General features: G+C 29.0%; 1 protein-coding gene across 1 annotated transcript in view; it reads left to right on the top strand.

Annotated features, from left to right (window-relative positions):
* Positions 1–3,129: 3,129 nt before the first annotated feature.
* LOC113366927 overlaps positions 3,130–23,767 on the top strand; it is a 32,936-nt gene continuing 12,298 nt past the window's right edge. The window contains exon 1 of the mRNA XM_026608569.1: positions 3,130–3,200. Within this exon, the coding sequence (XP_026464354.1) occupies positions 3,146–3,200 (55 nt within the window). The 5' untranslated portion in view covers positions 3,130–3,145. The remainder of the gene's footprint in view (positions 3,201–23,767) is intronic.

Here is a 23,767-nt window from a genome sequence, read left to right as displayed (position 1 = left end):
TGGATAATTCTATTTTTTTAAGGAGTACCTACTGCTTTTGTCTTTAATTATTTCATCTACGTAAGATATTTTAGCGACTTCACCTGAATTAGAGATCCCGGGTTCGATCCCGCTATGAGACAAGTGTTTGGATTGCAGTCTGTAAAATCTACGTAGTATTAATTCAAATAAGCCCAACAGCGTTTAAGACTCTTAAGTCGTGATTGATGTTCAAAAAATAATAAAAAAACTTTAGGTTTAGGAACCAAAATTATATTTATATTTCTTTCATAATTTTAATTTGGGTTAATATACATTTTTGAAGCAAATCTGGAAGTTCTGTACTGCTTGCTTATTTTCAACCTTTTTTCGATAACATTCCTTCATTGTTGAAGCATTCTTTCTCATATTGTCTACAAGATTTTTATTACACATTTTTCCTCTTTCGTCGACCTTTTGTGTCATAGAATTTTCCATGCTTCACTTTTCAGTCTATCACTCGTATCATGTTGCCCATTCACTCGTAGAATACTCACATCATCATCTTACTTTTTGCACCATATATCATTCATATCTCATATAACTCATTAACTATTTACTTACTCCATGATTTTGCATAACACACATTTTAATATTTAAATGATAATGTATTTAATTGGCATTTCACTCTAATTTTCATTATTATTTATAAATAAATACATCTTATAAAAATTTTGAATAATGTTTATTAGTAATATGGTAATACTCGATAAATTATAAATTATATATTTATAATAGCATTAAAAATATGTATAATATTTAAAAACAATAATATAATTAAAGTCATACTTCAAATATGACATGATCGGTTTGTCATTGTAATCAGCATTTACAAATGAACAGTCATTAGAGAAATGAAGTAATTGCTGATCAATAAATTATATAATATTCGTTCATATAGTGGATTATGTTAAACAACGCCTAAACAAATATTGTTTTCGTAATTTCACTCATCATGTAATTGTGTTTGAAGAACTTCATGTAATTAAAATTAACATACATTCATTGACTTGTATTTTTATCTCATTCTGTGATCAGCTGTAATATCTGTCTTGCCTAAAAAATATTTTTCATTTTAATAACTTCAAAGATATATAGAAACTACGAATAATATAGAAATATTTTTTTATCAATAAATTTTGTTTATAATAAATTAAAATTTATTTTATTATTTTTAAGAGAGATAAAATATTCTTCTGATTCGATTTAAATTGATTGGGACTCGCGTTTATTATTTTTGCAAGATGATCCATATTCTGACAAAATTCCTAATCCGAAACCGTTCAAAGGACCATATAAAAATATCGGGCTCTTTCTTCATATTTATGTTTTACATCCTCTTAACAAACATCGTAAAATATCATGAGTCCATAAAAAGCGGTTTAATTGCAAAATTTCATCAAAGTTTGGAATAATGTGCTGTATCAAAATTTCAAACGGGCCGTCAATATTATAATAGTTGAGAATTATCAATTTATATTGATTAAGTTACTTAAAATATTTAGACATATGTCTAAAATTAATATATAACTATTGGGGTGGTGTATGGCCACGTGCCTTAAGGCAAATTGCTGGAACTTCCCATAGCAGTACAAAATGTTCGAGGAATATTGAATGTTTTTAAATAGATAATTATAAATATTGTAACATCGTTTAATATTTATAAGAATTATATAAACTGAATTGCAAAGTTGAAATTATTTGTTCAAAATATATTATAACTTTTGTCAGAATTAAAAATAAAACCTGAATTCTTTTCGACAAAAAACAAATTTTCTGAAAAAAAAATTGAAAAAAAAAATTGGGACACAATTTTTTCCCCCAAAATTAATTATTATATTAAAACAAGCAGAAAGTTCTTTGAATCATTTAAATCGGACGCTTAGTTCTCTCAAAAACTACCAGTTTTTGCACCTTTAGCTCTGTATCTTCGAAATGGCTGGGCTCGCTTTTGCCAAAAACTAATAACCACTTCTCCGAATCATTATTAATTGAATGTTTTTTAAATCATTCAAATCGGATGCTCCGTTTTCTCAAAAACTTGATTTATGTTTTCTGCACTCTTTGCTCTTTATCTCCGTAACTGCTGGACCTGCCTTTGCCAAAAACTAATCAGCACATCTCTCTATCAATAGGAATCGAATGTTTTTTGAACAATTCGAATCGGTTGATCCGTGCGCCCGAAAACGTAACCGAAAAATTGTATCCTTACATACATACACACACACATATCCAATTTTTCTGAGGTATGCCAAATTGTTCAGAAACCTTCAAAACGTCGAGAAATGCAAAAATTTTCAATTTTGATTTTTGGACGATTAAATTAATAACTTACCCTACGGGATGTTAATATAGTCTTAATATATATCGTGTAGATTTCGCAACTTGTCTAAAGGCAAAATGCCACTTATTCCTAGTAAAAGTCAACTCCTCATCCTTCACAATCATTTTACATCTCCATCGACAAATCTAATTTTTAAATCCACAGTTTGCGTCTTTTATTTCTATAGAAATAGTTTTATTGTTAAAGATGGTAACCGTATTCTTGAGGTTATTGAAAAAGCGATTTAATGTGTGGCGATTGCAAGATAATTTTTTATGCTTGATGCAAAGCAATTAAGACGTGTCTTATCGTAATTTTTTGCAATTACATTCATTCACAACAGAGTCATTTTAAGTGCACATATGGGAATAAGAAATGAAAAACGGTACATCGCACTGCATTAGATTGCATGAAATCTAACTTCAAGATTACCTACATTTCTCTTGAAAATGACAATTTCCTTTGTGCCGTTATCGATTTAATTAAAAGTAATTGTCTGCGATGGGTAGTTTTTCTAGCACGTAGTACAGAATTAATATGTAGATCGTTTTTTCTGACGCTGTCGGCGAGTTGCGGCGTTTTTGTCAGTGTGCGCTTGAAGTCCGAGGCGTTCGCACGCTTCTTCTCTCAGCTCGACGTCAAATCATTTGCTGCATTGACAGTTAGTTATCATGTGCTGTGAAAGAAATATTTAATATTGTGATTTTTTTTTATAATATTAGTAAAGTAATGTTTGATATTTTAGAGTGATATTTTTAAATATTCTGTTTTGTCAATATGATTTTCAATTTTAAGTTTTTATTTATGACTTTGAGTGTGTTCAATTTTTATGGCAGTGTATTAGGGAAAATTGGCGGAGGTAAGTCAAAACTTGCAATTAGTAAAAAGTATTTGTATTGCCATTAGTTGCTTCTCAATGAAATATAATTTGAAAATTTTATTTATCAAGCAAAATTTACAACTGTTTTTGGAAAATTTACAACATTTACAACATTTTTGAACAATTTAAAACATATTTAGATAATTTAAAACATATTTAGACTTGTTACATCATTTAAAAATTAAATTAAAACATTTTAGGAACTGTAACAATATATCTAGAATTTTTTTAAGAAATTAGCATTTTTTTAAGTCTGCAAAAAGCTGGAGTTGTTCTTTACTTAAATAAAATTTAAAATGTTTAATTATCAAATTAAATATTTATTTAAATAAATAATCAATTTATTTGTTTAAATCTGCAAACTGCTGTTTACACCAATTCCTTATAAGTTCCATACTAAAACATTTATTAAATTTCTCTTCTCATTCAATAACTCAGAAAAAAAAATCATATACTTATGCACTATTTTATATATTTGCACTATCGGAGCTAGAAGATTGCTCTAACAGTTTTTAAATTAATACATCCTGAGATCTACTTACTATATTTCTACGAAATAAAGGTGGATAGTTGCAATAATTATTATTCTACCAAATCAAGTAAAAATAATTCCACATTTTTTGTTCATTATTTTACAATTAATCAGTTTCTAATAAAAGTGCAATGTTACAACTTACCCCGTATTTAGGTCTAGTTGTAGCATCTACCAGAGCAAGGAGACAAAAACACGATAATTACACTTCTGATAATTTGTTCTTTGCTCATTTTTAAGAAAATTCGCGTATTTTTAGGTAATTCTGTTCAGGCATCAACGCAAACTATAATTAAAACAAAAAAATATAATATCTACTGTAAAATACATTTTTTAACATAATTTAATGTAAAGTAAAATAAATATCATAATACAAATAAAAGATATAATGTCTTCTGTAACACAATTGGTGCATGTTCTCACATCTTACAAAATGTATATTTTATTCAATTTTCTTCATCTTCATTTTGAATTTGTATATTATGCTTGTATGTTACAACTAGCCCCAAGGTTCTGTTTCAATTAATCCCAGGTGCAGTTGTTCTACATTAAATAAGATAGCTATTTATACAGTTTAGCACTCATAAAAATTGTTACACATTATCAAAGTTTGATAAATTTGAAACAATATAAGATATATAAAATTTTAAATTAGTCGATAATAATAATGCAAATTGAAATGTTATCATAGATCAATTTTATATTACCTGTCAGAAATGACGGACCTGCACAGTTCTGTTTATTGCTTAACAGTAGCTATAACGATATTATACAGGACGGTTTCTTACATGTCCAATCGAGACAAAAAATAATTTAATATTGTTTAAAATCTTATTGAAAAACGCCTGTTACTAGTTACCCCTGTTACAAATAGCCCCTACGCTTTCCTATGTACTATTTTTTATCCTATAATTCAAGGAATAGTGATAGTAGGTACTGGTTTATTGAATCTATAGATACTTTCATATACTATTTTTATATAAAATCTATATCTATTAATTTACTACAATAATGATGACAGTACTGGTTTATTTGATATATTGATTGAAAATTATTTTTATATACTATTTTCATATTTACTATACTTAAATGTGAATCTAGTAATTCAAATAACAGTGTAATACAGGTTTAATTGATTCAAGTAAATCTTGTTTAATTGTTATATGAATAATCATCAATAATTACTTCATAGACATTATTTTTGAATTCAATTGCCTAATACTTAAAACTACAACATTTTTCATAAAACCTATTATTTGTTAGTAACTATCGAATTTTATTAAAAGTACTAAAAAGTAAATTAAAATTCAATTCAATTCAATATTCAATTCATTTTTATTGAGTGCATTTTATGGCTATTGTCGACATATAAAGATCAAAATATAAAGTTTGAACATAAATATACATTGTTTCTTATAGATGTGCATGAATATATGCGATTTGGTATTTTACGATTCTAAAATTGATTTTATGCAAAAAATAAAAAGTTTTTGTTAAATCTCATATATTTTCTAAAACTACGACATATAATATGCTATATAAACTTATATTCTCATACACTACCACTTTTTTCGACATCCAAATCTTTTTCAAGATATAATTATATGTTAGGCTATTTAGTTTTATAAGTTCACATATATAAAAAACATATATTTCTCTTTATATTATTATATAAATCGATTAACTGTATGTAAAAAACAAGACTTCTTAGATGATTCAAAAATAACAACGCCAAACCTATTGAACGACTTTTATCAAAAAACAGGGTATGTTGTTTTTACATGCATCGAGATCCCTTTGATCATCAATATATATACATTTATATATATATATATATATATATATATATATATATATAAAAGTACGGGTTCTAGTCAAACGATATAAATCACAACTTGAAAGATAAAATATCTTTTAATATGTTTTAATATGAACGTTAACATAAAAATAATAACGTTAGAATTAATCTGGAATTACTTTTAATTTTATTACTGGAAATTTTATTTTTTTATTTTAATATTTATTTGACTTCGTTATAAAACATTAGTCACATCTAACTTACGAATATGTACAATAAAAAATAAATATATTACATTTTTACTAAATTAAATAATAAATTAAAATAATATAACTATCTTAGATTTTTTACAAATTCTTGTAATGTAGCCTGTAAATTTATGTAATTATTTATAATTTATTTTTAATTTTTGATTGTGCAATTACAACTAATCGGTTTTAATTAAACAAAGTATTTATATCCCTCAATATACATGCAGCCATACACAACTGTAATTTGAAGTATAGTATTATAATATTTAGTAAATTTATAATAGAAATAATTTATATAGTGAGAGTAAATTTGAAAAATTTTTAATTTCAATACTTCAAAAGTTAAAAATGAATTCTCCTAATTTTTAAGTAAAATGTATAAAAAACAAATCTTATTGGTTTTAAATAGTTCTTGAAGAAGGATTCATATCATATATCTTAAACATAGAATATATTTAAGAATGTAAAATTAAATTCATTTTTATTTTTAAAAAAAGAGCTTTCTAGTTTAGAGAAAAAAATATCAATTTATATACATATGTGTGTGCATCAGATAACACGGACGTTTTAGTCTTTGCAAATTATCTTCATAATTTATAGTTTATTTAATATATTATATATATATATATATATATATATATATATATATTTTTGAATAGTCTTGAATTTGAACATATATATATAAATTAAACATATATATATATATATATATATATATATATATATATATATATTTACATATATGCGCAAAATTTTATTTTCATTTTATTCAAAATACTCAAAAAAATTATAAGCATGCAAAAAAATATTATGCAAGCCTTGGTTGATTTCAATAACTGTCCGTTTTAATAAATAACACGGTCTAATTAAATCTGGACAGTTATTGCTTGATACAAATTAATCAGAATTAAATAATTCATTATGCAGTATTTTATTATTCATGGTGTAGTTTTCAAGTTTAGAAAAACATTTAATTACACTGGCCACGATATGTGGAAATTCGCACGCCAGTAGTTTCGTGGAGGCATTTAGTTTAGTGCTAGAATTATGTCGAAGTTCTCTACACGGTCGTTAAGTTTTCCGTTACAAATGCATTGCAGAAAATACGAATCTTTGACCGAGCTCAGAGTTGCATAAAACACGAAATGTTAATTTGTTTTATCCATTACAAGCTTATTCATGAGACGTCGTCGTCTACTTGCTCCTCATTTATTTGCTACTGTAACTGAACTGTAAGAGAAAGATTTTTTTGCAAGGAATTTACGGAGTTTATTCCATCCACCATCTAACACTTGTTTATGTTAGGTTTCTTCGCAATTTTAAGGTATTAGTATATATTATAGATCATTTAATAGATCTAAAGGGTGCCTCATTGCTAGAAAATTACAAAATTCACATATTAACATACATAGTAATTAATTTTAAAATTATTTGTCGTCAATAAAAATTATTTATCATTAATATATTTCACTTAACTTACATCTTGCTAAACAGGTTAATGGTTACTCGTCTAAACATCATTATTTACTGATCAATTTGTATCATGTATTCACTATTAATAAATAAATAGACTAAAAGATAAATTTCTATAATTATTTTTCACTTAGTAATAAATGTATGGAAAGAAAAGTATCTTTATATAATCAAATAGTTATATAGATTGTTTAACTTAAAGCCTAATAAAAATTACATTAAATTTTGAAAACAAAGCACCATAAAATTTGATACTACATTATCATTAGAAAATACATGAATTTTTACAAGAAATATTATTATTATATATTATAATTCATTAATATGAGAGCAGTGTTAAGTCTATAATAATATAAATTCATAATTATTTAGCGAATATAATTACTAGTACATATTGGATATGGCTTCATTGATTGATATTAAAATATTATTAATTCTGGATAAACTGGCTCTGCTATTTTTTTTAAAAAAATAGGAAAATTATAGTAATTAACTCAAACGTCTTACGTGAAGTCTTAGAAGCCTTCACAATTTTTGAACTTCTCGAAAATCCGATATGCCGATATCCGATAGAAATTTCAATTTCTATATTCTATACTCTAGTCTTTCAAGTTTATGCTTTTATTATATTTAATTAATTATTGCAAAAAATGGTTTGATTTTAAAAATAAAATAAATTCATTAAATAGAATAATGGCCCGTGTCAAAATATTTAAACATACTTATTTAAATTAAGTCGAAGGTATACACATTTCAGAAAGCTTTTTACAACTTGCCTTATGCCACTTACGCCTAGTTACTAAATGTTTTACATCTAAATTACTTATATTTTTATTAATACTTTATAATATTTTAAGATTACTAAAATTAACTAATTATATCACTCGTTAATTCGATTAATTATCACAAATTAATTATAGATAATTCCATTTTTTTTTTGGAAAAAAGTTAGATAAAAGCAATATAGGAAAGTTTTTTGAATATAATTTTTAAATTATTTCAAATCGTTATACAATTTGATGAAAAATATCCGTAACATAAGAAAAAAGAAGTTTATCCTAGGTTTTATCAATAAAAATTAAATAAATTATTGCTTGTGAGATATCTTGTGGTTACGTTTAGTTCTACACAGAGAAAAAACTATTTAACTAATAATTGTTTTGCATATTCGCACATCACATAAATTGTTTTTTATGGCTCATAATTCAATTTTAACAATTTCTAAAAACAGTTACGTTCCGGATAAGTTTTCGAAAATTAATAAATTATTGACAGCTTAATTAATATGTTGCTTAATTAATAATGCTTTAATAGGAATGTAAATAATGAACAATTATTTTCCATATATTAGTTATCAATAAATATTTCAGCAAATCACAAAAGTAATACTTTGTCAATAATCCATCATCTGTGGGTTATGGCCTATATCCCCATATAAGAAGATTACACATTCCTGTACGATGCTGATTTATGATCTTAACTGTTTCTACGTCTAGTAAAACATTTGATTGGCACCTAGCCACTTAATGGTAATGCACACAAAAGTAATAAACTGATTCCAGCAAAAAGTAATTTGATGTTACATGATCAGATGATTTTATCGTTTATGTGTCTGGGAGATTTTGCTTGATGTGTTATATCTGGGAAAAGAAAAGGAATTATATAGATATTAGTGAACAATTCTTATATAACTTATTTGATTTTGTTTGTTTATTTACATCAATCTTTAATAAAACTTCAAGAATCAAGTTTATATTGAATTTTAGATAAAAAAATTAATTATTCTATCAATTATAGCTTATAATATTATGTAAGTATAACCTCAACAATCTTCAAAGAGGCTTGAGTACTCATTTTGTGTTCACTTAAAATTAATTTTTGCTTTTTTAAAGCCTAGCCATATATTAGCCAAAATAGTTTTTATCATTGCACTTGAAACAAAATTAACTTAAAAAATATTTACGATTGCAGTTATTTTAAATCGCTTAAATCGTGTATTTGTTTTTATTAGTTATTTTTATTTTATTAAAAAAAAGATAATTACTTTTATTTTATATCGTATGAAACGTGTATACTTTTAATAGCTGTTATTTTATAACTTACATTATTTCATTTTAATATTTTATATCATCATTTTATACATAGAATTGCAATAAATCTTGAATAAAGTAATATAAAATAATCTAAAGATTATCTTGGTTTGAATTTAAATAAAATCAAGATAAATTAGTATTTAACACACTATTTGTCTAATTTTACATAGAGAATTATGTCTAACCTATTTGCGCATTGTTATGTGACAAAGAATGCAAAAAGTATCACATAAAATTTTCCGACTTGTACAAATTACAGTATATGATCTACTTTGAGAACAAAATTATTTATCAAAAAGGAAAGAGTATTAAATATCATGTGTATGATCCTATCAAACGAAAAAGAATCTAAAAAAATTCTAGCATAATATCTCAGCAAGAATTATGAATTTCTTTGGGCACTTTGGGAAGTTGGCTCCGACATAATTTAGAATCGCCTGTCTACAGCCCATTTCCCGATGTAAAATTTCTACTTCAGGTTATAGATTTCAATATTTCAAGTAAAAATCGGTCTTCGTATGCACAGCTACAACATTGGATCATATAATAACTAATAGACCTAAGAGTTAATATAAACGCCACACATAGAAAACTGGTAAACCGATGGGTTGCCGTTAATGAAACATTAGGTTATAAGTCTTCGACAAACAGCTTACGGGACAAGTAAAATCAATTAGTTCTGATAGCTGTTGAAACAATAAATTAAAAAAAAATATATAAATTAGTATTCAAAACACTATTTGTCGAATTTAACATAGAGATCAGAGTATTGTGTTTAAGTAACCTATTTGCGCATTGTTATGAAACAAAGAATGCAAAAAGTATCACATAAAACTTTCCGACTTGTAGTATCTACAGTTTATGAGCGGATTGAGTTGAAAATTATTTATAAGAAAATTTTTTTTTGTTTCATAAATCTTTATTTGTCTTTATTTGTCTTAAGTACATACAAAAATATAATAATAACATATTGCATACCTATCCATTTTTTTCTCACATATATTTGCACCTATTATATAATAAAATATCAGGAAATTTGTAGAATGTCTAAATCCTATTTTGCTGTTATATGTCCGAGAGTGGTTTTCCGCTTTAATCTTTTATTCCTGGGGACCCTAACACCTATCCAATTGATATCAATACAATCATTCAAATTACATAATAAACTAGGGTATACTGTAATTAACAAATATATGATATTGGAAATAATGGCAAAATTCTATAAAAAAAAACATGAACATATATACTAAAATATGGCAGAATTAAGGACAGTAAGGGAAGGATGAGTAAGTTAAATAGGAAGTAATAGATTATTTCACATCATATTTATGGAAATTAAAGAGATAAACTAGTGGGGTGCATGGCATCGTAATACCGTAATTAAAAATCTTGGTTCGAAACCCAGCAAAATTTACACAAAATGTGTACACATTATTAAAATCTCTATAAAATATCTGATAATTTGATGTACATATGTCCAATAAACAGTTTTGACCGCTAAATGACATCTTTTTTAACTTATTTTTATTGAGAGTCCATAGCTGCTGGACCTGTCCTCTCCAAAAAGTAATCAGTTTTTCATCTTGTCAATACAAGTAAAATCTTTTTTGAATTATTAAAAATGGACGCTCCGTTCTCTTAAAAACTGAGTTACCGTTTTTGGCACTTTTTGCCCCGTATCTTTAGAACGGCTAGACTTGCCTTTGCCAAAAGCAAGTCAGCACGTCTCCTTATCAATACGAATCGATTATTTTCTGAATTATTCAAATCGATTGCTTGGTGCTTCTGAAATCGTCGACGAAAATTTGTATCCGAACACACACACACACACGCACACACACACATACACACACATACATCCATTTTTTCTAAGATATGCCAAAATGTCCAGAAGGTAGATATATAAAAATTTTCATTTTCGATTTTTTTGCCCTACAGGAAGTTAAGTAATAGATGATTTTACATGATATTTATGGAAATCAAACAGATAAATTATTGGTTAATTATGTTAGGAATTATTGGTAAATTATAAGTTAGGAAGTCCATAATTATTATACCAATTTATCAAAAAGTAAAACATAAACAGATTGAATACGATTCTATCCAATGCGAAAAAAGGATGGTGAAGAAAGCTCCACTAGTATTACAAATTTTTTAACAATAAGTCTTTGGGCAAGCGGCTATCAATTACTCTATCATTTTCAATCGCCTGTCTACAATCCATTTCCTTTCTGGGAATATTATTCAAATCGCATTTAAACGATTGCCTCATTGTTTCGGGTTCAACGTACTTTTTCGTTGCAGTCTCCGTTGTATGCGGCAATCGCAAAAATATTTTCCATGCTCGCCAAATAAAAGCGGAATAACCCGTCTGTCATGTGCGAGCAATTTTCGTTAACCGCATCGCGCCCGGGTGCATGCACGAACGGCCGCCCGCTCCCTCGACCGAGACTCATATTGCTCGTCCGGAACGCTTAACCGGCATATCGCGGAAGGAATCAAAAATATACAGTCAAGTGTAATGGAAATTGAATAAAAAAACTGGGATTTTATTTATTTATAATGGTGTGCGTTAAGCTTCCTTTCTCGGTTTGCCGATTGTAATCCATTGTTGTCGTTAACAATTACACTTTGTTATCTCTGAATTTGATTGTGATTCGATCAAGAAACGTAAGATAATTTATACGTTGTTTTTTAATAATTAGCTATCAGAATACATGTCCTATAAGCTAATGTGTGACGTATACACAAAATAAAAACTAGTGGGGTGGGTGGCATCGTGCCTTAAGGCAAATTGCTGGAACTTCCCGTACCGTAACGAAATGTTCGAGGAATACTGAATGTTTTCAAATAGATTATTATAAATATTGTAACATTGTCTAATATTTATAAGAATTATATAAACTGAATTGCAAAGTTAAAACTATTTGTTTAAAGAATATTAGAACTTTAGTCCGAATTAAAAATAAAATCTGAATTATTTTCGATATACAAAAAAAACTAAAAAAAGAAAAAAAAAGATGATACAATTTTTTTTTCCAAAATCAATTATTTTGTTAAAACAAGCTGAAAGTTCATTGAATCATTTAAATTGGACGCTTAGTTCTCTCAAAAACTGCCATTTGTTGCACATTTAGCTCTGTATTTTCAAAATGGCTGAGACTACCATTGCCAAAAACTAATACACACTTCTCCCAATCATTACTAACTGAATGTTTTTCAGATCATTCAAATCGGATACTCCGTTCTCTCAAAAAGTCGAATTCTATTTTCTGCACTCTTTGCTCCGTATCTCCGAAACGACTGGACCTGCCTTCGCCAAAACCTAATCAGCTCTTTTCCCTATCAATAGGAATCGAATGTTTTTTGAACCATTCAAATCGGTTGATCCGTGCGCGGACTGGAAATTTGTGTCCATACATACATACAAACACACACACATCTATTTTTCCTGAGGATTGCCAAAATGTTCAGAAACCTTCAAAACGTCGAGAAATGTAAAAATTTTCAATTTCGATTTTCGGTCCATTACAATAACTTACCCTACGGGAAGTTAATAATTTTATACTTGTTATACTTTTGAAAACTAATAACAGGAATTAACTCAATTTTTGTATCAAATTATTCATTTATTATTTTGATTGCCAATAAAACTATGCAAATAAAAAAAATTATTCATTTATAGTCCAGTCATTATAGTAAATTCACCTCGTAATTCGAGATACCCTGCTGTAAGTATGTAAATACTTGTATATTGATACCTAAAAGTTGTCTCAAAACCTACATATGTTGTGTACAGGGTGTAGGTAGGTAACCATATGTAGGTTTTGAGACAACTTTAGGGTGTCAATATACAAGTATTTGCAGACTTACAGCTGGTTATCTCGAATTCCGAGATTCTTACATAATGTAAGCTTTGACTAGACTGTTATTCAACATTTTCTTAGACTATTACACGATCTGGGAGATTATTAACTTTCCGAAGAAGTTATGTTGTTTTCGCCAAAAAATCCGATTAGCTAATTTTATGTTTTCCCGACGTTTTAAGCCATTCTGAATCGAATGAGACCAAATTCAGAGAAAATATGTGTGTGTTTGTGTATGAATGGATGTGTGTGTATGTGAGCCGATTTTTGACCTTTCATTTTCTCAACCGATTTCAAAATTTCAAACGCCATTCGATGTATCTCGATGTGGACTAGCGTTTATCAGTTTTGCGCAACGATCGGCCGAGCCATTTCTTTGTAATTAGCAAAAAAGTGTAAATGTAATAAAGTGAATCATTTCAAAAACCGTTCTAGATATTGGTTTGGAATCGTGCTGATTAGTTTTTGGTAAAGATCGGCCGAGCTGTTTTTTTGTAATTAACTGTTGAATTTTTATGAAACGTTTTTAACTTCCCGTAGGGTAAGTTATAGTAATCGCAAAAAAATCGAAAATGAAAATTTTTATATATCTTTACGTTTCAGAGGTTTCTGAACATTTTGGCATACCTTAGAAAAAATGGATGTATGTGTGTGTGTGTGTGTGTGTGTGTGTGTGTGTATGTGTGTGTGTATGTGTGTGTGTATGTGTGTGTGTATGTATGTACGTGTGTGTATGTATGTGCGGATACAAATTTTCGTCGACGATTTCGGGAACACGGATCAACCGATTTGAATAATTCAAAAAACATTCGATTCGTATTGATAAGGAGACGTGCTGATTAGTTTTTGGCGAAGGCAGGTCTAGCCGTTCCGGAGATACGGGGCAAAAAGTGCCGAAAACGGTAACTCAGTTTCTAAGAGAACGGAGCGTCCGATTTTAATAATTCAAAAAACATTTTACTTGTATTGACAAGATAAAGAATTGATCAAATTTTCATAAAGGCAGGTCTAGCGGTTTCGGAGATCTAAGGAAAAAAGTAAAAAAAAATGCCATTTGGCGGTCAAAAATGATCATTAGACATATGCACATCGAATTTTCAGATATTTTATAGAGATTTTAACAATAAGTATAAATTTTGTTTATTTTTCTATGGGTTCCGTATCAATGTTTACCCGCTAGACAGCGACGCCGCGCTTACGCGCTTTATATTTTGTATCTATGCAGTTAAAGCAGTACGATTGCTTTGAAAAACAAGTTCAGATTTTCCAAAATATGTCAAAATGAAGAAAACATTTTTTTTTTCAAAAAAAATTTTTTTAAAAAAATTTTTTCTAAAAAAAAATTTTTTAAAAAAAATTTTTTTCAAAAAAAAGTAATTTTTTGTCCAATTTATAGTTTCTCAAAAATCTTATTTTTTCGAAGTAAATTTTTTTCAAAAATGTTAATCGTTTTTACAAAAAATAATAATTTTTGGTACGGGAAGTTCCAGCAATTTGCCTTAAGGCACGATGCCCTAATTGCCTTAAGACAGAATTCCACTTACAGCTAGTTTGATTATAGATATCATGGTCTTAATGAACATACATCCTAGGACAGATAGTTTAATTTTAAAAATAAAACGGCAAAAACTTTGATTAAAAATCCATGGATATATAAAAACTAAAACGAAATTAGCAATTTAAAAAAATTGCCTTCAAAAGCAATAGAATTGTTATACGGGGCGAATATTAATATCATGTGGGGTATATAGTAAGATATCACTTTTTTACCTGATTTTTTTTTAAATCCAAACATTTTCAAAAAAAATCAAATATTTTACGATGTTTTCTCGTAACTAAAAATACACGTAATGTTTGTTAGCGGTGGAGGGGGGTAATTTTAAATATCACCACGAATCACCAAGAAGATGGTCCAAAAATTCTTATAAAATCGATCACGTGCTTAGTAAACGCCCCCAACATGGTTCGCCTTCTCGAAACATTTCATTAAGAAATGTACAACAAAAAAGCCTATAGAACACAGAGTTTTGATTACTGTTGGAATACATATATAAAAAACTATAATTTAATATTTATCACAAAAAATAATTATTGACCGATCTCGGTTGCGCAAGCATGATGAGCTCAACCTCACATGCAAGAGGCCAATCTCAGTAAACACGCACCAAGTCTCTTATAAACACTAGGCCTTTATATCGTTCGTGATATAGGAATGTATTTTTTGGAAAAATTTATCGACTATTCTATAATGTCTCATCTAATTGACAAAACTATCATATGATTATAATCTTCCCCTAGAACAATTGTAGGTTAGCGGAAGTCACATTATTCTAAAAACGCCGAACTCTAAGTTTTTAGTCCAAGGTTTCCAATACCCTATGATATGTGTACGATTGTTCTCAAATAAACAAAAAGACAATGGTGATCAATACAATGCGGCATGTCTGAAACTAAATCGTTGCATCGACCGATGCAATAGTTCCGTAATAGCGTGACGCGTTGTTTGTGGGGCATCTAGATCGTGGGTGCACACTGCACAGAATCTATAATGGATCGTTCGCACACCATGGCCACACAAAGGCGATCTACTCGTGATTTAAGGGCACGCGGACATAATTACACTCTATATAGAGACGTTTTCAAATTGCCCGCCGGCTCTTCACTACATATATAGCGCCATGTAGCGGTATCTCTAGCCGACCGGCTTCGGTTTTACAGAGGGTCAACGCAGATTATCGTTTCTTTTAATTGTACAAATGTATTGGAAAACTAGTGGGGTGCATGGCATCGTGCCTTAAGACAAATTGCTGGAACTTCCAGTGCCGTAATTAAAAATCGTGGTTTAGAATCCAAAAAAATTCACAAAAAATGTGTAGGGTAGGGCGGGGCTAGTTGAGCATAGGGGCAAGTTGAGCAATCGAAATATCTCGAAAACTATTCACCGTCCGTTTAGGCACTATATGGAGGAAAGATAGAGGTTTGGGAGAAATAAACATCACGCGATCGCTAGTGGCCACTGGACAAATGAGTGAGGCTCACGGGCGTTTTGTTTATTTTGAGACCAAAAAGTAAAAAAGTAATTCATCACGAGTTTTCGTCTAGTTTAGTCAAATGTTATTTATTTTTAATAAGGTAAATGTTATTCTTCCATATAATTATAGTACTTTTAATATGCATAGAGATTCTGGGTATAATTCTCAAGTTTTTTTTATAAACTCACTTTTATTTTGAAATTCCGAGTTGGGGTTAGTTGAGCATAGTTGCTAAACTTGTTCTGTCACTAAGACAATTACCATTAACTTCCAAAAGTTAATTATTATTTTTAAGATTTAAGCTAACTCTATAAGTAATAATATGAAGAAATAATGATTTTAAACAAAAATACTGAATATAATGATAAAATAATTCCTAAGATACGATATTGTTTAGTTGATTTTACTTTTGGTTAATTATTCAAAGAAAATTACTATAAGTTTTGTTTTCTCTGTCAATGAAGATTATAAATATAGAACTGGTTATTAAAAACTTATTTTATTTCATCACTAATCGACATTGAACCCCACATATGGGGTACATTGAGCATACTTGACTTTTTGCATTTAAACACAAATGTAGCTTTTAAATCTTACTTATTACCAAAAAATAGTATTAACACTTTTGTTAAGCGATAAACAACAAATCTATTAAGTCGTATAGGAATTTATTGAGACTTTTCATAGAGGAGCTACATCCGTTTAAGTAAAAATTTGCTCAACTGGCCCCGCCCTACCCTAGTAGTATGATAAGTAGTAAGTTTGCTCTTTCACTTAAATATTATTAATAAAAATCTGCAAATTATAAGATATTACAATATACATATATAAAGAACGTAAACAGTTAAGTCAAACTATTATTACAATGCACTTCATATATGTTACAAAAAACAAGCTTCAAGTTTATTTCACAAATATTTCTATGGGATCCTCAGGGTACAGACCTCTCACTTGACTCCATCATTTATATATCTACGAACAGTTGCTAACAATTTTACAACATTGGAATCCAACAAAGAACATCAGAAACTGTATTATTTACGCGAACTACGAGTATATCCAGGTCAAAAGCTATGAGGTATATTGCAGCTTAATTTGTACTAAGCCGGCGTGCCGATGAAGATCTCGTCTTCGAACAAAAAGAACGTGCTCATAATCTGTTATAAGCCAACGGAGCAATAGTTTAAGACATGCCATTGATTTTGTGACTGAAAACTGGGATTAAAAACCTTTGGAATCGATTTATATGAATTTATATGAAAATTCTGTGGTATTTATAATTTATTTTTCTAAAGCATACAAATATTCTAATCAAAATCTATACATAAATTGGATAAATATTATACCTACTGAATATTGTCATTTTTTAATTTGGCAATTTTCAGTCAATATTTTTGCCGATTTTTCTTCATCATTATGTCAATTTCGTGAATAGATAATAATTACTCGTATTATACCCTATTTTGAAACTGTATTTGCTCTTTAATTTTTTATGGTTTTGAATGCTTGTTTTATTGCAAGTTCACAAAGAATCTGCCAAGGTTGCTTTTGTATTATTATTACAAATACGTGTTTTGGACTTATTTTTAAGCAATATAGTAATATCCATAAGAAAAAGTAGTTATTCCAACAAATATTAAGTAGTTATTCCAAATTAATTTGTTTTAATAATATAAGTAGTTATTCTAACTCTGCTAATGAATATTTCTGATAAAATACCTGATCAAGTTTAATTACAGTGTTATCTCTATAAAAAATGCAATTAAAATAAAACATTGAACATGTTTGCCCCTTGGCCGTCCGCATTTACTACACCTAAGTTATGAAAAGGACCAGGTTACTAATTTTTTTAAAAACAGCAAAAAACACATTGTTAGAATGATAAATTTGCTGGGATTTTTACTGAACATAGTCAGATAGTTGTTTGTGATATTTTTTATGATATAATTGTTTTGGTTTTTAATAATATAATTGCGCAAAGTCAAATTGGACTTTTGTGTCCCGCCCTATCCTATTGATCGCAATTTTACATTTTTGAATAATGCAATGTTTTCCAATACTTTTGCAGAGCCTCTGCTTAATATGGGATATCATAATAAATGTTTTTCACGTATAATGGTTTTGATTTTACATTTTTGAATATTGCAATATATCCCAATAATTTTCCAATGCCTTTGCGTTTCTGAAAATATGATATTGAAAACAACATTGACTTTTCTTCTTTCTCTGAGATAGCATTGGCTCGAAGACCTTTTATCTACTTACTTTACTTATATTTTAAAGTACTTTCTATTATTACCGTAAGACGGGTAAGTGACAATAGAATGAACTGTAATTTGAAAAATTTGTAGAAAAAATTTAATTGTGGTAAATCCCACAACAACGCAGAATGCTTTTCTGCATTTAGCACAATCAATTACTAACAAAAAACCCAATATCACAGTCCAAATCATGAATTATGATAAATTTATCAAAGGAATCTATTCGTTCTTTAAATAAGTGGGTTATGCCCATTTGTTAACAACTCTATTGCTACACCACAATTTATAAAAATTAATAACTATATTTTTCTATTATTAATCAATTTTATACGCCTGTCCTACAATTTAATAAAGATTTCAGGTTTTTGTATACAGCTGATAATGGCTTTGTGTATAAAAACGCTCGCACTTTTTATAGAAAAGAAAGAATATAAACGTTTCGTGCCGCAAAGAGGATTATCATTCAGTATAATTAATTAAGAAAATAACGGCAACGTAGAGTTTTAGCATTAATATGCGGCACAGTTAACTGAAACTGTTATTTAAATTCTATGATTGAATATGGTTTTTGTGGTTACATTTTATAGTTGTTTTCATTAATTTTAAACAGTTTAGTGTAAATCATATGCATTTACGCCCAAGTACGTTGAAGATATAAAAGCTAGGTTTTTCAGTAGTAATTATGTAGGTATTAACCTAATTTACTTCACATATAACTTCAATCTAATCTAACATTCGATGTGTTTTCTCAACTTAGCTCAAAAAATTTTGCACAATCATTTTTCTACATTATTTATTTGCTCATAGTTATCATTTTTAATAATATTATTAAAAAAGGACAAACCTTTTTAATAATTAACTGCCCGTAGGGTAAGTTATTGTAATGGGCCAAAAATCGAAATTGAAAATTTTTACATTTCTCGACTTTTGAAGGTTCCTGAACATTCTGGCATACCTCACAAAAAATGGATGTGTGTGTGTATGTTTGTATGGATACAAATTTTCGTCCACGTTTTCGGCCGCACGGATCAACCGATTTGAATGGTTTAAAAAACATTCGATTTTTTTCGATAGGGAGATGTGCTGATTAGTTTTTGGCAAAGGCAGGTCCAGCAGTTACGGAGATAAAGAGCAAAGAGTGCAGAAAATAGAAATTGAGTTTTTGAGAGAACGGATCAACCGACTTGAAAGATCTGAAAAACATTCAATTTGTAATGATTGTGTAAAGAGGTGATTAGTTTTTGGCAAATGCAGGCCCAGCCATTTCGAAGATACAGAGCTAAATGTGCAAAAAATGTCAGTTTTTAAGAGAGTTCAGCGTCCGATTTAAATGATTCAAAAAACTTTCTGCTTGTCTTAACAAAATAATTGATTTTGGAAAAAAAAAATTTTTTTTTCAAAAAAAAAATTTCTTGTGTATCGAAAATAATTCAGATTTTATTTTTAATTCTGATTATAGTTCTAATATACTTTAAACTTAGTTTGTTCAATATTTAACATATTGAAAAGTTGCCCCTTAATATCGTTTATGTGGTGTATCTACTCCACTTTCAATTTCTTTAATAATAATAGTAATTAATCAATTGTAAATATTTACTAAATTAATCTATCCATACAGTAGCAAACTAACAATTTATTACTCAATTTACTTATAACCAAGTAAAAATTATACGAGCTTCATAAATCATGCTGATTACATCGCTTGAGCTTACCATCACGCTCCGCAAGAAGCAATCAAAGTAATTTAATATGTTAAACATGATGCTGCACGCGGATATCAAAAGGTACAATTTATAGTTCACCAGATCGAAGAATTATGATGCAGAACTGTTAATTCAATGAGGCAAAAACGAACGATTTTTTGTACTAAAGTAAGATCATTACGAATAATTTCCGATGTTGTAGTACGTGAGCAGTCATAAATGACACGATCTCGATCAATTACGGTCACGTTTAGATTCCGGAGGCAACTTATATCCATTCATTATGATATCAGATGGGAGGATTTTTTAACAGATAATTCGCATTCGGAAATCAACGGCAAGCGACATTTGCATAACGCGTAATTCCAGTTGACTTGTTTTATAAAGATTTTTATTTTAAATATACATAAAAACCCTCAATGAATTATATGTTGCTAGTTGCAACTGGTCGTAAAGTATTGTGCTTCATAGTTTTTATCTTTCTTTAATTAGATAAGTCTTCGATTTGTAGTCGTATTCACACGTGTTCATATATACAGCATCATTATTATATAATATTATCAAAATTAAAATGTCTGACGATTTAAGTAATAAACTAGTGGGGTGTATGACATCGTGCCTTAAGGCAAATTGCTGGAACTTCCCGTACCGTAACAAAATATTCAAGGAATACTGAATGTTTTCAAATAGATTATTATTAATATTGTAACATTGTCTAATATTTATAAGAATTATATAAACTGAATTGCAATGTTGAAATTATTTGTTTAAAATATATTATAATTATAGTCAGAATTAAAAATAAAATCTGAACTATTTTCGATATATAAAAAAAAATTTTTTGAAACAAAAATTGAAAAAAAAAATTGAAACAAAAATGTTTTTTCACAAAATCAATTATTTTGTTAGGACAAGCAGAAAGTTTTTTGAATCATTTAAATCGGACGCTTAGTTCTCTCAAAAACTTCCATTTTTTCCACATGCCTTTGCCAAAAACTAATAAACTCTTCTCCCAATCATTACTAATTGAATGTTTTTAGATCATTCAAATCGGATGCTCCGTTCTCTCAGAAACACGATTCCTATTTCCTGCACTCTTTGCTCTTTATCTCCGTAACTGCTATACCTGCCTTTGGCAAAAACTAATCAGCTCATCTCTCTATCAATAGGAATCGGATGTTTTTTGAACCATTCAAATCGGTTGATCCGTGCGCTCGAAAACGTGACTGGAGACTTGTATCCATACATACATACACACACACACATCCATTTTTTCTGAGGTATGCCAAAATGTTCAGAAACCTTCAAAACGTCGAGAAATGTAAAAATTTTCAATTTCGATTTTCGGCCCATTACTATAACTTACCCTACGGGAAGTTAATATTATGCTTCTGTTGCCTACAGCTTCCTTTTGCTATTAAAATTTCTCATATAATTCAATTTCAACGACCATTAAGACATTTAATAATGACTTTATTTATTTTTACTACATATCAACTATTTGTATTAGTCTATTTAAAGTATAATTATGTAAATTTAAATTAATTATGTATGCAGTAAAATCTAGGCTCGTTTAATAGTGTTTGTATTGTGATGCAAACTGAATCCCTCAATTAGTATTCTTCTTGCTCGTGCAAGGCAATCAATTAGTTTCCACCAGTTTCATTATTCTCTGTACATCTACTAATTACAACAAATCTAGTTCCAATTGCCCGCAGAAGCCGGTACAGTTATTGGCAATTTTGCTAATAATTTGCATGAAACAGCCATTTACACTTTTGCATAAAATTGCGCTATAGGAATAGGTAGGAAGCTCTCGTGGTAGAGAAGTAAAACAAGCGGCAGGCCAAAGGCAGGATCATGACAGACGCATTAGTCCGGCACGGTGCGCGTAACTGCGCCTCATCGTCAAGCCCCGTTTTAATAACATGTTGTTAGCGATCAGAGCGCTCGCTAAAAGGACAGATATGATCCGAGGGTCAGGGCTTCCTGGGTAACAGTTCATCGTGTTCGCTCGATGCAATCGCCGTGAAATTCAATTGCGTTTTAAACAATCCACCGCGAATTATTGACGGGCAGAAATTGAACTGAAAATGAACACAGATACAGACTGAAACTGGAACAGTTAACTAACATTTTTTTGTTTTTCGACTTATTTGCATCAATTAACCCTCCGTCGGTCGGATATTTATTCACCTTCGAACGGTCGGAGTGGTCTGGCTGGACCACCATTCATTTTACGTGCATAAATGAGTTTTTCATGTCTTATATGTTAACGATTATTAGTATTAAATATTTATATATATAGTTTTGACTTTTTATAGTTATTTTGATAGTTATATAGTTTTGATTTTTTCTTTTTCTTACCGTCTTTTGCATGTGTTGAGCTTGCCTATAATAAAAAAAAATTATATATTATATTATATTATATAAAAAAAATCAACGAATATAAAAAAATCGTTGCTTTTTTTTGTTGCTCTGTTTTATATTAAGGAAAAACAATATTTATTCTTTTTCGGCTCCTTCGAAATGAATGTGAAATTCAAACGAAAACGAAATGAGGTGCGTCGCCTTTGAAATGAGCTGTAAAATTCAAGTTGAAAATATATTAACTTCCCGTAGGGTAAGTTATTGTAATGGGCCGAAAATCGGAATTGAAAATTTTTACATTTCTCGACGTTTTGAAGGTTTCTGAACGTTTTGGCATACCTCAGAAAAAATGGATGTGTGTGTGTGTGTGTGTGTGTGTGTGTGTGTATGTATGTATGGATACAAATTTTCGTCCACGTTTTCGGGCGTACGGATCAACCGATTTGAATGGTTTAAAAAACATTCGATTCCTATTAATAAGGAGAAGAGCTGATTAGTTTTTGGCAAAGACAGGTCCAGCAGTTACGGAGATAAGGAGCAAAGAGTGCAGAAAATAGAAATCGAGTTTTTGAGAGAACGGAGCATCCGATTTGAATGATCTAAAAAACCTTCCATTAGTAATGATTGGGAGAAAGGGTTATTAGTTTTTCGCAAAGGCAGGCCCAGCCATTTCGGAGATACAGAGCTAAATGTACAAAAAATGGCAGTTTTTGAGAGAACTAAGCGTCCGATTCAATTGATTCAAAGAACTTTCTGCTTGTCTCAACAAAATAATTAATTTTGGAAAAAAAAAATTTGTACCATTTTTTTTTTTTTTTTTTTTTAATTTTTTGTATATCGAAAATAATTCAGATTTTATTTTAATTCTGACTATAGTTCTAATATACTTTAAACAAATAATTTCAACTCTGCAATTCAGTTTATATAATTATTATAAATATTAGACATTAATACAATATTTATAATAATCTATTTGAAAACATTCAATATTCCTCGAACGTTTCGTTACGGTACGGGAAGTTCCAGCAATTTGCCTTAAGGCACGATGCCACCCACCCCACTAGTTTCATAACAGGTTTGCCAAAAAAATTTTGGAACGCAGTACGGTAGAAAAGTTGTTGATAATGTGCGCATTACTCATCCGATTTTCAATGTTTGCGATGACCA

Source organism: Ctenocephalides felis, unplaced genomic scaffold (assembly GCF_003426905.1).
Source record: "Ctenocephalides felis isolate EL2017-DRISC unplaced genomic scaffold, ASM342690v1 CF-g0.4_SCAFFOLD_01170, whole genome shotgun sequence".
Lineage (NCBI taxonomy): Eukaryota > Metazoa > Arthropoda > Insecta > Siphonaptera > Pulicidae > Ctenocephalides > Ctenocephalides felis.
Note: the sequence above shows the minus strand (reverse complement) of the source record. Positions and strands in the feature narration are given on the sequence as shown.